The sequence below is a fragment of the Blennius ocellaris genome, assembly GCF_963422515.1.
Source record: "Blennius ocellaris genome assembly, chromosome: 12".
Classification (NCBI taxonomy): domain Eukaryota; kingdom Metazoa; phylum Chordata; class Actinopteri; order Blenniiformes; family Blenniidae; genus Blennius; species Blennius ocellaris.
The window spans coordinates 1,173,987-1,189,595 of NC_137661.1; the positions used below are offsets into that span (position 1 = coordinate 1,173,987).

At 39.5% G+C, this 15,609-nt stretch overlaps 1 protein-coding gene across 1 annotated transcript in view; it reads right to left on the reverse strand.

Moving 5' to 3' along the window:
* The window catches only part of crocc2 (ciliary rootlet coiled-coil, rootletin family member 2), a gene marked incomplete at both ends in the record, with an annotated part of 41,621 nt that extends 27,594 nt beyond the window's left edge, over positions 1 to 14,027 (reverse strand). The window contains 3 exons of the mRNA XM_080505670.1: positions 12,255 to 12,370; positions 12,495 to 12,639; positions 13,971 to 14,027. Coding sequence (XP_080361796.1) covers positions 12,255 to 12,370; positions 12,495 to 12,639; positions 13,971 to 14,027 — 318 coding nt within the window. The remainder of the gene's footprint in view (positions 1 to 12,254; positions 12,371 to 12,494; positions 12,640 to 13,970) is intronic.
* Positions 14,028 to 15,609: the final 1,582 nt, after the last annotated feature.

Below are 15,609 nucleotides of genomic sequence, written 5' to 3' on the forward strand. Positions count from 1 at the left end.
ACAGATATTACTGTAAATGGACAAAAAGTGTTGGCCACTGTGACTCCGGTATTGCTCCACAGACGGACTGAGACAATTAATAAAATCATACAGGACTGAAAAAAGCAAGTGTACATTAAGCTTTATAAACAAACATCATACGGTCTGCAGGTCTAATGTCGGAACTTTGGAATCAAATGAAAATGAGTCTTAGTAATGAAAACAATACTACTTTTTTCCAAAACAGACAGCTTTGAAGTTTTATTTCTTCAATGTAAATACTCCGTTGTTAAAAAGCAATTTCATGATAATATCACCATTATCAGTAAAAACATTTAAGAAAAATAGAAAGTCGCTCATCAAAGCTATGAAACATACTTAATTTAATAACCGGCACAACAATAACAGTACAATTTTCAACAAAATTCAGTGTACAATACAATAACCTGGAGTCAGTAAAAAGAACTCCACTTGTAGGCAGTAACTCATGCCTTAGAAATGTAATACTGTATATATGTAGATATGTGCTGCACGCTACCTTTACGTTGAGCAAGTTACTTTCTGCTGAGCTCGGGGATCTTTCTGTCCCGAGTTTGCATGTTTTTCCTATGAACATGTGAAGACATCACTCCAAAGTCATCAAAGATGTATTCCGTTACAGTTGATTGCTATTGATGTAGAAATTCTCCAAGAATCTCAGAATTTCACCACAAAGACTTTCCAGGTGAAGTTTAAATCTGTTGTTGTTCGCGTGCACATTCAAAAAGAGACGGCACTAATTTGACCTGCACATTAATTATGTATCAAAAGCATCTACTGCCTTCAAAACAATGCGCTGGAGAGCAAAGACACAAATGTTTGTTTCTGAAACAATGTTTGGAGGATTAAAAAAATAATAATAAATCAGGAGCAGAACCCAAAATACTTTCACAGTTTCACTGGGGAATTTGACAGTTCTCAGTCTCTGCTTCAACCGTGAACTTTGCACAATATCAAAGAGAGCTTGCAAATAGTGACAAGACATCTGTCCGGAAGATGAAACTGAGCCAAGGGTGGACCTTTTAAAAGGATAATGATTCTTAGAACAAAAACAAATTCACCATGCAATAGTTGGGGGGAAAAAATTTAATTAAATAAAAAAAAAGGAAAAAAACTAGGGTTCTGACATGACCTAGTTAAAAAAAAATGGCAGATCAAAATCTCAGTGAGATGTAATGGAAATTTTAAATAGACAGTTCATGTGAGGAAACTCTCTTGACACAGTACAGCTGAAACATGTTTAGATGAAACATTACATGTTACAGACTGGTTATCAATTATACACAACAACATTAAGGATATACTTCTGACAAGACAGCTGGGCAAAGGGCACGCTTACATCTTGTTATACTCGTGCTGTTAGTTAAACTTGTGCTGTTAGTTATACTCATGCTGTTAGTTAAACTTATGCTGTTAGTTATACTTGTGCTGTTAGTTATACTTGTGCTGTTAGTTATCCTTATGCTGTTAGTTATACTTGTGCTGTTAGTTATACTTGTGCTGTTAGTGATACTTGTGCTGTTAGTTACACTTGTGCTGTTAGTTATCCTTGTGCTGTTAGTGATACTTGTGCTGTTAGTGATACTTGTGCTGTTAGTTATCCTTGTGCTGTTAGTTAAACTTGTGCTGATAGTTACACTTGTGCTGTTAGTTATCCTTATGCTGTTAGTTATACTTGTGCTGTTAGTTATCCTTGTGCTGTTAGTTATACTTGTGCTGTTAGTTATACTTGTGCTGTTAGTTATACTTGTGCTGTTAGTGATACTTGTGCTGTTAGTTACACTTGTGCTGTTAGTTATCCTTGTGCTGTTAGTGATACTTGTGCTGTTAGTGATACTTGTGCTGTTAGTTATACTTGTGCTGTTAGTGATACTTGTGCTGTTAGTTATACTTGTGCTGTTAGTGATACTTGTGCTGTTAGTTACACTTGTGCTGTTAGTTATCCTTGTGCTGTTAGTGATACTTGTGCTGTTAGTGATACTTGTGCTGTTAGTTATCCTTGTGCTGTTAGTTATCCTTGTGCTGTTAGTTATACTTGTGCTGTTAGTTATCCTTGTGCTATTAGTGATACCTGTGCTGTTAGTGATACTTGTGCTGTTAGTGATACTTGTGCTGATAGTTACACTTGTGCTGTTAGTTATCCTTATGCTGTTAGTTATACTTGTGCTGTTAGTTATACTTGTGCTGTTAGTGATACTTGTGCTGTTAGTTACACTTGTGCTGTTAGTTATCCTTGTGCTGTTAGTGATACTTGTGCTGTTAGTTATCCTTATGCTGTTAGTTATACTTGTGCTGTTAGTTATCCTTGTGCTGTTAGTGATACCTGTGCTGTTAGTTATACTTGTGCTGTTAGTGATACTTGTGCTGTTAGTGATACTTGTGCTGTTAGTTATACTTGTGCTGTTAGTTATCCTTGTGCTGTTAGTGATACCTGTGCTGTTAGTTATACTTGTGCTGTTAGTTATACTTGTGCTGTTAGTGATACTTGTGCTGTTAGTGATACTTGTGCTGTTAGTTATACTTGTGCTGTTAGTGATACTTGTGCTGATAGTTACACTTGTGCTGATAGTTACACTTGTGCTGTTAGTTATCCTTGTGCTGTTAGTTATACTTGTGCTGTTAGTTATACTTGTGCTGTTAGTTTTCCTTATGCTGTTAGTTATACTTGTGCAGTTAGTTATACTTGTGCTGTTAGTGATACTTGTGCTGTTAGTTATACTTGTGCTGTTAGTTATCCTTATGCTGTTAGTTATCCTTGTGCTGTTAGTGATACTTGTGCTGTTAGTTATACTTGTGCTGTTAGTTATACTTGTGCTGTTAGTTATCCTTGTGCTGTTAGTTATACTTGTGCTGTTAGTTTTCCTTATGCTGTTAGTTATACTTGTGCAGTTAGTTATACTTGTGCTGTTAGTGATACTTGTGCTGTTAGTTACACTTGTGCTGTTAGTTATCCTTGTGCTGTTAGTGATACTTGTGCTGTTAGTGATACTTGTGCTGTTAGTTATACTTGTGCTGTTAGTGATACTTGTGCTGTTAGTTATACTTGTGCTGTTAGTGATACTTGTGCTGTTAGTTACACTTGTGCTGTTAGTTATCCTTGTGCTGTTAGTGATACTTGTGCTGTTAGTGATACTTGTGCTGTTAGTTATCCTTGTGCTGTTAGTTATCCTTGTGCTGTTAGTTATACTTGTGCTGTTAGTTATCCTTGTGCTATTAGTGATACCTGTGCTGTTAGTGATACTTGTGCTGTTAGTGATACTTGTGCTGATAGTTACACTTGTGCTGTTAGTTATCCTTATGCTGTTAGTTATACTTGTGCTGTTAGTTATACTTGTGCTGTTAGTGATACTTGTGCTGTTAGTTACACTTGTGCTGTTAGTTATCCTTGTGCTGTTAGTGATACTTGTGCTGTTAGTTATCCTTATGCTGTTAGTTATACTTGTGCTGTTAGTTATCCTTGTGCTGTTAGTGATACCTGTGCTGTTAGTTATACTTGTGCTGTTAGTGATACTTGTGCTGTTAGTGATACTTGTGCTGTTAGTTATACTTGTGCTGTTAGTTATCCTTGTGCTGTTAGTGATACCTGTGCTGTTAGTTATACTTGTGCTGTTAGTTATACTTGTGCTGTTAGTGATACTTGTGCTGTTAGTGATACTTGTGCTGTTAGTTATACTTGTGCTGTTAGTGATACTTGTGCTGATAGTTACACTTGTGCTGATAGTTACACTTGTGCTGTTAGTTATCCTTGTGCTGTTAGTTATACTTGTGCTGTTAGTTATACTTGTGCTGTTAGTTTTCCTTATGCTGTTAGTTATACTTGTGCAGTTAGTTATACTTGTGCTGTTAGTGATACTTGTGCTGTTAGTTATACTTGTGCTGTTAGTTATCCTTATGCTGTTAGTTATCCTTGTGCTGTTAGTGATACTTGTGCTGTTAGTTATACTTGTGCTGTTAGTTATACTTGTGCTGTTAGTTATCCTTGTGCTGTTAGTTATACTTGTGCTGTTAGTTTTCCTTATGCTGTTAGTTATACTTGTGCAGTTAGTTATACTTGTGCTGTTAGTGATACTTGTGCTGTTAGTTATACTTGTGCTGTTAGTTATCCTTATGCTGTTAGTTATCCTTGTGCTGTTAGTGATACTTGTGCTGTTAGTTATACTTGTGCTGTTAGTTATACTTGTGCTGTTAGTTATCCTTATGCTGTTAGTTATACTTGTGCTGTTAGTTATCCTTGTGCTGTTAGTTATCCTTGTGCTGTTAGTTATCCTTGTGCTGTTAGTTATACTTGTGCTGAGTGGATTATGGAAAGAAAACCTGACAACTACTATTTATCAAATTGTGCTCGACAGCCCTATTGCATGAGTCCAAATACAAAGTGTGCTCTGCATTGCCATGAATGTTTTCAGGTAAAGTAAGTTGAGTTCCATCAACACTGGCCGTGGCTGCAGGCTGTACCCTCTCTACCTTGCTGTGCACTCAATGACCAGGTGTCCATGGCAACCCCCGAGGGTCCCCGCCCCGCCCTGCCCTGATGGGGAGGCTTGTTTGCACTTTTTCATACATAGCTGCAGTGTTTTGGCTCCTTGCCAGCGCCTCGCCCCTACTCCACACACCGCAGAGATGACGCTTTTTTATGGTTTCTCCCCAGTCAGCCGTAAAGCAGGAGGCCGGGGGCTGCTCTGGATTAGCCATGCTCCGTGCAGGACAACTCCCAAGAGGGCGCCACAGCAGTCCGGCGAGGAGACCCCCACCTTCGCTTAAACTTGCTGCTATACCGCCGTCCACTCCCTTAGCTTGGCTTGCATCATTAAATCGCATCACCCACATCTCCGAGTGAGCTTGAACCCATTGTTCATCTTAACACACCCATGCAGTGGTGACTGTGAAAGCAAAAGGAAAGAGGCAAGTAATCCCAGGCCTCCATCTGCCCTAACTCGGGGGCTTACAGGGCTTACTGGGGGCCCAGAAGTGTGCTCGCTGAACACCCTGGCTATTTATGATCCGCTTCAGTGCCTGAGCAGCCGCCACGCTTCTCGACAGTGAGCTGAGCCCAATCCCACCATGGCCCCACTCTTTGAGGTCATCTACTGCCATTCTGCAATAATATTCAAAATGCAATATATACAAAAACAGCCTTTATGTAATGGCACATTTTATTCTTCCATATGGCCTCTATAGTTCCATTCTCTCTCTTTTCTTCATTCCTAAGAATCTGCTTCTTGAACTATGCACATGCCTCCAAAGTGTAAGACATTTCATGCTCTTAAAATGTGCTTCGAATTAGCTTTTTATATTTCTTGATATTTATGATTTGTGCCACTCCGCATATTGTCTCTTTTGATAAATATTTCAAACAACATCAAGGGATGACTTCGCTTTGATTCATCTGCCAACAAGCAACAAGAGAATCATTTTCAAGGCCCTTGTGAAGGTCTTTGGTGTTTGGGCCAAAACTTGCTGCTGTGCTCATGTGGTAGATCAAAATCCAATCCATTCACTTACCCAGCTATGATTGCAATATTCACTCGCTGACCTAATGTCACAACATTTGGAGATCTGATAACTCCCCAGTTGATCTAATCAGGCAAATGGATGATGACGACTGTCAGGGATTTACAAAGCATTTATTAAGATTGTTAATGTTGTGGACTTCTGTACAGTTTGAGCAACTTTTCTTTTGTATACAGATATACAGCATGTTCTAAGGCACATTCAGATACGCATTTACAAACTCAGTCCTCTTTCTCTCTATCTCTGACTCACCCAATGCGACATCTGGCCGTAAGTGCACAGTGCAGCCAGCATGTGAAGGGTTACAGCTGCAATCGTTTTCCCTGGCTTGGCCTGGGCCCAGAGGCTTAATAAAGGGAATTAATGGAGTGCACTATCTGTCAGATTCCTAAACACAGCTGGAGCGGATGTCCATCGCCCCCAAGCTGCCCAAAAACGTACTATCCTACTTGAACAACATAAGCGTTCCCCCTCCTCCCTTCACATTACCCCATGAGCGCTGACTCCGTGAAAGAGTCCCAGCTGATTGTGAAAGCTGTTTGTGTATGATCACTGACGGTAATTACACAATGTGGGATAACAAACATGGAGCCTGGAGGGGAGGAGGCGGGACTGCAGCAAGCATGTTAGCAAATAGTGGACGCTGATTGTGTGGCGGCTGATGTGATGGCAAATATAGGAAATAGATGATCTGTGTAAATTAATGAAGTTTCTGTATTCTGGTTCGGGCGGATATGGTTGCACCAGAAGCACTTTTATTTTGGTGATTCTTGGTGCATAACAATGGACAATGGATGGATGATGACGTCCCACTCTGAGGGTGTGTCCTGATACATGAAAGACAACTTCAGCATAAAGAAAATTTTAATAAAAATTTACCAGCAAATGTTTTTAAATGTTGCTTAAAGTGAAGTAATTTGCTGCAAATCAGGATCTGAGAAAAAGTCTAAGAGAAAATACTACTCGCAAATGTAGGATATGATTGTTTTGAACCATGGAGCATCATTAAAAACTAATGCAATACGTTTTTTCCAATTTGTTCAGATTTTGAAAAAAGATAAATACTATTGCTTGAGCTTCTGGCACTAAAGACAGAAAAACCGTCGTTACTGGTTGACGCCAAATTAGATCTGATGCTTAATTTAACCTTAATTTAAGCGACTTTGAAATAAATAGAAATGCAGAGAATCTTGTTTTAACATGTTTTGTAAAGAGAAGTGTGAGTAATCTGACACCGATTATTACCAGTCATCCTGCTGAGCTACTTAAACATGTGGTGAGCTTGTTGAGTATTTGTCCATCGTGATCAAGAGTGCAGGACATTCATTTGTACATACTGTATGTGGCAAAAACTAGAGAAATGTCCAACATGTCCCCATAAGGCGAGATGCCTTATGAAACCTACACATACATACATCCAGTCAATCAGTTCAAGACTTCACATCTGATTAGACACTTTGGACATGTGAAAAGGAACTGAAAGGCATGCTTAATGTTTAACTTTAAAGTGAGGTAACACGAGTAGTCGAATGCTGAAAGGTTTAAGGGAATACTTTCATCACAATTTCAGCATTCGGAAATACTTTTAGCATTTAAGCTCCAGGGAAGTCAATTAATTTTTACAATTTATCGTTGATAATTGAGAGAGTTAGACTTTCTGGCAATGATCCATTGAAAGAGCAATCTAAATGAGTAGGTTTGTGCCGGCAGTAAAAAAACAAGTGGAAACAGAGGGGCGTCGAATGGTGAAGGATAGTAACACAATCCTTGAAAACAGACTTTATCTGCTGCAACTCTGTGTGACAGGGTTCTTATGGAGAGACTCAGGGGGGCTTCAGGTTCCACTGGGCACTGGCAAATGGCAGATGGTGTCAGAAATCATTCAGCAAAGAGTTATCTTTATCCAGCAGCCTGCCACTCTGCAATATCAGTCAGCCTTCAGCCAGTGGAGAATGGACGTCCATTTCTGAGAAAATGCACCCTGGCAGGACTGGCAGGACTCCAAAAGCAACACAGAAGGTTCAGAATTCAGCCCAACACCAAGCCATCCAACCGACAAGTGGGTCAAGGTTTATCCTGGTTCAGGTTCAGTCTTCCCGGGTCACCAGAGATCAGGCAGTGACTCAACAGAGACCAAGAGGAAGACCAAGAGGAAGGCTGTCAGAGTCCAGGTGTGACTTCACCAGGATTACCTCCACAGTCTTCTGTCAGCTCAGACTCACTCAAACAAAGCTGTGGACAATTGGGGATTTGGGGTGTTTCTAAATTGTCGTCCATCATTTCTGCTGACTATTATTATAAACACTGCATTGACTTGAGAAAGGAATGTGCCACAGGACAGGAACCATCTTGTTTGCAATGAACAACAAAAGTGACCAAACAGGTTGAAAACATATCTGATGACACGTGACAGAGTATTACCATGTCATTTCATTATGGATAAAGTTCCCAGCAGTTATTTTGTCAAGCTTAATCGTCTTTGGGTCAATTTGTCCAGTTTTTCAAAGTTAACGTTCCATAACTCTGGTTTTCATCCATAAATGACCTGAAAAGGACAGAAATGGTTCCACACCACGCTCTGAGAGTCAAATTCTTTATGACTGTTTGTAGAATTATGTGGGTTCCGTTAAATTCACATGGTAGGTAATTTATCTGAGGAGGCTTTGAACACTACATACAGTACACGCACACTGGGAAAGTATTTAACACACATCATACGAAAAATGTCAGTATGACTCCAGGGTCATTGTTTGCACAAGATAAGGACATTGTTGTTGAATGATGTGTTGTGTTGTTTTAACAACACGTACAACTGAAACCTGCCGTGGGGACATTACCCCCTGCTGAGCCTGGAGTCACAACAAACATTATTCAGACACTTTTGGAATTTGTGGGTTTTTTTTATAAATAGAAACACTGCTTTATTGCATTAAGGTTTAATGTTAAATTTATGCAGTTTGCTGATACAAATCAGCAGCATTTCTTAAAAAAAAAACAGAAATTCAGAAGGTGTCTGAATAATCTTTGGTCTGACTGTATGTCTGTGAGGAATTGATCGATATACAGCATTAACGTTCCATACAAGCAAAGATCCTTCAGTGTAATGTTAATATTGATAAAAAAGCAAAGACATTTAAAAACAGAAATGGATTAAATGAGCAGTCCTGACAGGAGCCCAACGCACTGCACCTCCTGGCAAGAGAGACAAAACAATCACACTCAACTTGCTCCTGTTTGAGCATTAAAACATCTGCAACTCCCACCTCTGCACCTTTTTTTTCACACATCTAAAAATAAAAACAAAATAAATAAGCTATTTATATCTGCTGAGCTAATTAAGTTATATTTATAGCTCCGGTTTTAAAATAAGTTCAGAGAGCAAAGCAAGCATGGCTATTGGATTGAGGCAGCAGAATGAGGGCAGTGTTAATCACCAATGGCTGCTTTGTGCACGTGGGGGGATGAATGTTTTCTTCGTCAGTCTCAAGGGAGGAGGCTGGTGACCTTCACCCCCCCCACCGCCCACACCCCCACCTTCCCAAAGCAGCAGCCGCCACATGGAAGGGAAGCCATGGGGGGCAAAGAAGGGAGACGCCGGTCCTCATGAGCACAGGGGGTCTGAATCTACCTGAGCAGACCACAAGGAAACCCTTCATGGACCCCCCCCCCCCCCCCCCCACCCCTCATTTACACTCGCAAACACACGTGCATACATGCATCCAGACATATATACATAGACAAGCACACAATGGGTGCTTATGCACCACTCACTTTTATATGTCAACCATATATTAACAGCCATTAAAGTGAGGAAAATCTATGAAGAACTAGCATGTGCAGGCATTAATGTGATCCTGATTGGCTGTACAGTAGACTTTACACCACTGTGCTTCTTCTCCTCGTCACACTGTTTGTTTGTTCAGCCCCAAGAGGCTTTCCCCGCTGGAAAGAGCGGCGGCGCTACGCCAATGTTTACTGGAGCCATATTGCATTTCAAATGCATAAGGCTTTCTGCAGTCAATGCTCCAGTGTTGCTCCACCTTATTGATCTCATCTCCAATCAAAACTACATGAACTCCCCGTCTACACCCACGTGGCTCCTGGAAGAGCAGCGTCTCAACAACTTCAATTGGAATGTTTGCCAACAGGGACTCAAGTAGGAAACACAGCTAATGTGGAAAATAGAAAAAGTGGATTAACAGTTCAATAAAAGTTCAAGAGAGGAGTTATTTTGCGAGTTGAAGTGACAGGTAAAAGAAAAATGTTGTGACGATGATGATGTCAAAGTATCCTGAAGTGGAACCTGATACAGTTGAGTCCAGGAAGTTTAAAAAAGAGAATAAGGGTGTTTAAGTAATTAATGGGCCTGCCCATTCACATTTAGATCACATTAGAATAGATGAACTTTTGTTGGTCCAACAAGTGGGAAAGTTCAGTGTCGCAGCAGCAAAGTGGACAGAAAATAGTTTTTACAAATACAAATGAACAATAGAAATAGACAATTTGATTTTCTTTTTTTTGTATCTACAAACTTTGATTAAAAAAACAACAATATTGTAACCCTCATGCTATACATTGAGATTACTGAGGATAGCTTTCATTATTTTCTGATTTGGTACAATTATTAAACTGCATGGCATTTTTCATAATCTACTTCTCATAAAAAACTAAAATCGATTCTCTTTTGCTGTTTTGATGGATCTTGTCCATTCAGTGCATCTGACTGATGAACTTCACTAAAAAAACATGAACAGCATGGCAACTTACTCTTTGTTTGACAATTCCCACTTGATTCTGTGTTATAGTAGTACTCAATAGTTGTTTTGTGTATTTATACATTCAGGTCTGGGATACAGTCAGACATTTGTAATTGGAGATTGTCTTAAACAAGAAATTGTGATTTGGATCAGATTCACACTCAGTAGTAACACACTTATTTATTACATATCAATGTTGTATAATTTTACTTCTAAAATGTTCAAATGTAATTCAATAGGGTGAACGTTTTCAGTTCAATGTATTGTTTTTCCTATGACAGTACTGGTTAAAAATATGAATCTGTTTTGAAGACCTTGACACCTGATTCAACTGATTAAAATCTACACTGTAAACATTTACTGTAAATTTATGGCCAATTTCCAGCAGTAATGTGATGCATTAATTAATTTAATACAGTTTTGTACCATAGTTTGCGATGCATAGTGGGCCGCTCAATATGAAATAAGAGCACAAAGGCCTTCAACAGTATGTTCATGTGATCAATTACAGTAAACTACAGTATTTCTTAAACTTGGTGCCCAACTCAAGAGAAAGTTCTCCAGCCCTGTTTTGTCTTCTACGTTTGGATCGTGCATCTACAAATAACAAGGTCACTACAAACAAATGTACTTTTCTTCCTTCCCAGCAGAACACAACCAACATGGTGTTTGAAATAGAACTGTGGCTCAGCAACTTATCTGGCGAGTTACTGTGTGATTATCAACGTCACAATGACAGCAATATACTGATGTGTGATTTATGTCTATTTTTCCCTTTTCATGGTGGATTTCACATCCTGCTGTTCCTCTGCAGGAGTGACTGAGTTCACTTGTCACATGATCCCAACCGAACAAGGCAGAAGAGAATCAGAACCGTGGTCAAGCCAGCCGTCCCTCATCTCTGGTGGGTGAAGTGAGCCGCTCCCACTTTAACTCTTTAACGTCTCCGACCAGAGTCAAGCTCTCGGTTTTCAAAATAAAGTACATTTTGAAATGATAGGGTTTCCACTTTGTTTTTCGAATATGGAATGATTAGAAAGTCGTGTTGTGGGAGACGTGATTCAACATGGATTTGGAATCTGTGTGAATATTATTAAAAACAACCAATAAAGGTTTATAGAAACAGTTTTGATGTTGACACTGCCCATTTAAATAAACATTTCTGTGATTTACATCTTTTGTGAATTGTTTCTTGATTATTTAGCATGAGTTCAAGCCCTTCTCTGTCGGCCACAGAACACTGTTCATTTTGAATATTGAGATTTTAAATATTGCTGAGTCAGTGTATTATATCAGTCTACGGCAAACTGTGATATTTTAAAGTAACTCCAGAATGTTTCTGGAAATTAATAAGCTGTGAAATTGCTCAACAGTATGGAAACTGCAAAATCACTGTGTATTGGTATATATTGGACCAATTACAGTAATAAGCCATGAAGTCTTTTCACAGTACAAATACTATAAAATAATGATAACGTGCTGCCATACATTACCGTTATTTTACAGAGAAATTCTATACAGTGTACTTCTTATCAGCTCCAAGAGTTTGAAGGTCATCAAAACAGTCGCTTTTTAATTCTAGTTTATATCCAATTCTGTGTTGTTGTTGTTGTTGTTGTTTATTAACAAGTTATCAACCATTTTTCAAAAGTTAACAATGCAGCCAATATCTAAAGAATGTCCAGCCTGTTGCACAAACATTTTAAAGTATGGAGTTACTTTCATGGTGTTCTTTTGTTCAGATGAAGAATCCTTTATAAGGCGTAAAATAAAACTGTGCACAGGTATTTTGACATGGTGTTTAACCAAGATCTAGTGATGAATACGTAAAATCAAAGATTTTTTTCATTTTGGTGTCAACTCAGATTTGTATTTTTCCATTTTCTACAGCATGGTCAGAAGGATTCTTAAAAACTGCGATGACGTCCGACACGGTGTTGCTGGACTGAGAAAGTGCCGCCGTCCTACCGTGTCTGTGAGAGCGCTGTGTTTGAGTGGCGGCCGGTCGCGGTCCATCTGGCCGGGGGGCGGCGGCCCCCTCAGGGCCCGGCTCTCCTCCGGCTCACTGACCTCCCGCCTCTCACCTGGGGGCAGGAAGCAGGTCAGTCTCACCACACGTCAGTGCAACAATGACAACTGACAGCGCGGCGAGGTCGCGCTGTGGCTTCGGCTGGCAGCATCGGGGTTACAAGCCTTTATTTCCCCTACCAGCCGGCTGCTCGGACAGGTTGCAGGTGATGATCTGGCGAATGCGAGCAGAAAGTGTCACTGGTGAGGAGCCAGACTCTCCCCCCTCCCCTCGAAGCGTCCTCTCTCCTGAGCCCTCAGACTGAAGCACAGATTCTTCCAGCTTCTAAAAATCACACAATAAACACAACTGAATAAAGTTCAACTGGAGCTCAAGCCAAACCCATGTGAACTTTAAGGGTTTTGACCATTTTTGATATTTTATGTAACACTTGGTGCACCACACTTGTAAGTACATGTATTTGTAGTTCATTTAAATTTTACTGACATGTTCTGCTTAATCTCAGCAACAGGAGTTGTAACTAAGTTACACAGTTGTGCCTCATCCACACCAACTACACAGAATAATCATGGTAATTTATTACTGATAAGCCATATAACCAGTACGTTGTTGAGTTCATGTTGAAAAATACCGACAGAAATATCGAGGAGAAACAGTATGCAGTATAAACAAAATGTAAAGCAGAAAGTAACTTAAAATTGTTAAATGTCTATTATAGGTATGTTTAGGTAAATTCAGGATCATTGAAAGTTTTGTTTAAATGTGACATAATAAATGTAAATGGTTTAAGTTAGGCCAACTCTGATTACTGTGTGGGCTGCAAAAACAAAATCAGCTTCACTACCAAGCGGTGAAAACAGTAGAAAACACAAGCAGGGCATCTCCTTGCTTCAACGCTCATTATAGTAACTGACTGTGTCTGGATTCTCATCAACCCCCTATAAGGAGCCCATTATTATACACCATTATATGTTGAAGCCAATCTATATTCTGTGTCATTACTGGGTCTGCTTTTCATTTTCTGTGTGTTTTAAAGTTCTATTGTGGAACAAAAATACTTTTTAATCTCTTTTGTTGAATTAAATATATATGAAGCAAGATATGTTACAATAGTCAATATTAGAATGAGAAAAACAATGAGACGTGTTCTAATACCCGCCAGTAACAGTCAGGTAATACAATAAGCTTGTATTTATCTATATATCTTGAGGTTCATTGGATCATTTTTCTAAAAATGAAATCGAGGGGTGTACTGACAAACAAAGGCCCAGAGGGCCACAACAAAAATATGTTTGTAACCAAGAGATGGTAAACAAATTAGATAATGCTTTTCTTATATTGTAATTTCCAGCTGATTTCAGACAGGGGTTAAAGATTAGGTTGTGAAAGTTGACACAGGAGCAGGATTAAAGTATTTCCTTTATTTCCTTGTAAACTGACTCTAGAAACAGATTGGCCTCACTTGGTCTTCATACACTCAACATTTTGACTGAAGTGGCGAATGGAACTATATTAAAAGGAGTCCTACCTAAAACAATGGCGCAATATTTGTATATTTATTATATTTGCAAACACGTGACTGACATATTCTAGTTTAAATCGGATGAAATGAGTTACTCGTGTCACTGGAAGGTCCAGTGGAGAGTCGTACCCACCTGGGTGAGCGCCTCCAGCGGGGAGTGTGCACCGTGGTCCCGGGGAGAAGCAGCCATGGCTCAGCGAGGCCTCCGCCTGTTTGGAGTCGCTCTTCTCCCGACGTGAACCCAAAGCAGAGCACTTCCACTGAGCGAGCCTCACTTAGCCTCGAGCTAATGGAGGCGTCAGAAATCAATCACAGCACGAGCACGTCGTCATTCAGGAGTGAAATGTGGCCGCGCCGAGCCTGTCCTCGCGCTGAGGAGAAGAGAAGCGCGGGAAAACGGCTGGTTTTAAGAAACAAAAAATCACTGACACAACTTAAACATCAGGGAACTTCAGGGAGAGTCTGCAGACATGGGACACCAGTGGACACGTTGCTATGGTGACCTCACGCTTCCGGTGTTATGGCGAGTTCTGCGTGGCTGCTGAAGGACACCCCCCCCCCCCCGCACGCGCGCGCACACACGCACGCACGCACACACGCACACACACAGTCCAATGCAGGACTTCAAACTGTGACAACCATGATCGTTTTTCTTTTCACTTCAAACATTTGCCAGAGAACGTACACCCTTTTTTCATTTGGCTGCACACTTGAGAATCAAATTATACACTTTATTCATTTATTCATGCATTTGAGTTCATTAAGCTGAATAAATAAACACTCATCTGGATGTAAAAGACACTTGATTGTCGAAAGGTGATGCTCAGGCTACTATTATTAACCCTTTACCCTGCAAGATAAAGAGTGCACATGCAGTGCATCTCCTTATATTATCCTGAAAATAGATTAGATTAGAATAGAATAGAAGTTTTTACTAACCCCAGGAGTAAATTCTTTGCAGGGTTGTTTCACACGCAATAGGAGACAGACAACAAATAGTGTTAGTTAAAATATCAACAAGACAGAATAAAAAATAAATAATTAATATCAAATATTATTATATAAAGGGCAATGCGATTAAATAATTAAAATTTAAACTAAAAGAGACACGAGAACATAGTTCTGCTAACATTTGAGGTAAGTGATGTTTTTGTAGCATTTGGTAAAATAGCATAATGTCACTTTTCTTTTTTATTTACAGCATCTCGTTTTCCCAGTTATTATACCTGATAGAAGCATTTTTCTTAAAACTACAAATAAAAACTATTCCACAGATAACTATACCACAAATTACATAATTATATTCATCTATACATCTAATAAGCCAAGAAAGCTATATTTACTTGACTTTTTTCATAAATAAGAACTTATATTCAATATGGATACTAATACGAATCAATACTATAACAATACTAACCCGAGTTTTAAGGGGGGGATAAAGCCAATTTATATGATTTTTGGAAAATCTTAATGTGTTGAAGTGAAGAAATATCCTTCAACAGCTGTGTTCAGTTTGGGTGCTCTGCTGCCTGAGAGTGAAGGAAGGGTTCACCATCAACAGCTCACAACTCCTAATGCATAGAGATGGACTGTTACACACCAACAAGTCACGAAATAATCTCAAATGTTTGTTTGTGCTTTGCGAGGAAAGTGGGAGAATACCCACAGGTGAACAAGAAGAACATGTGAACTCCACAGAGAACCAAGAACCTTCTCATTATGAGGCGAGTGTGAACCACAACCCCACAGTGAGTGCACTATGAAGAGGTTAA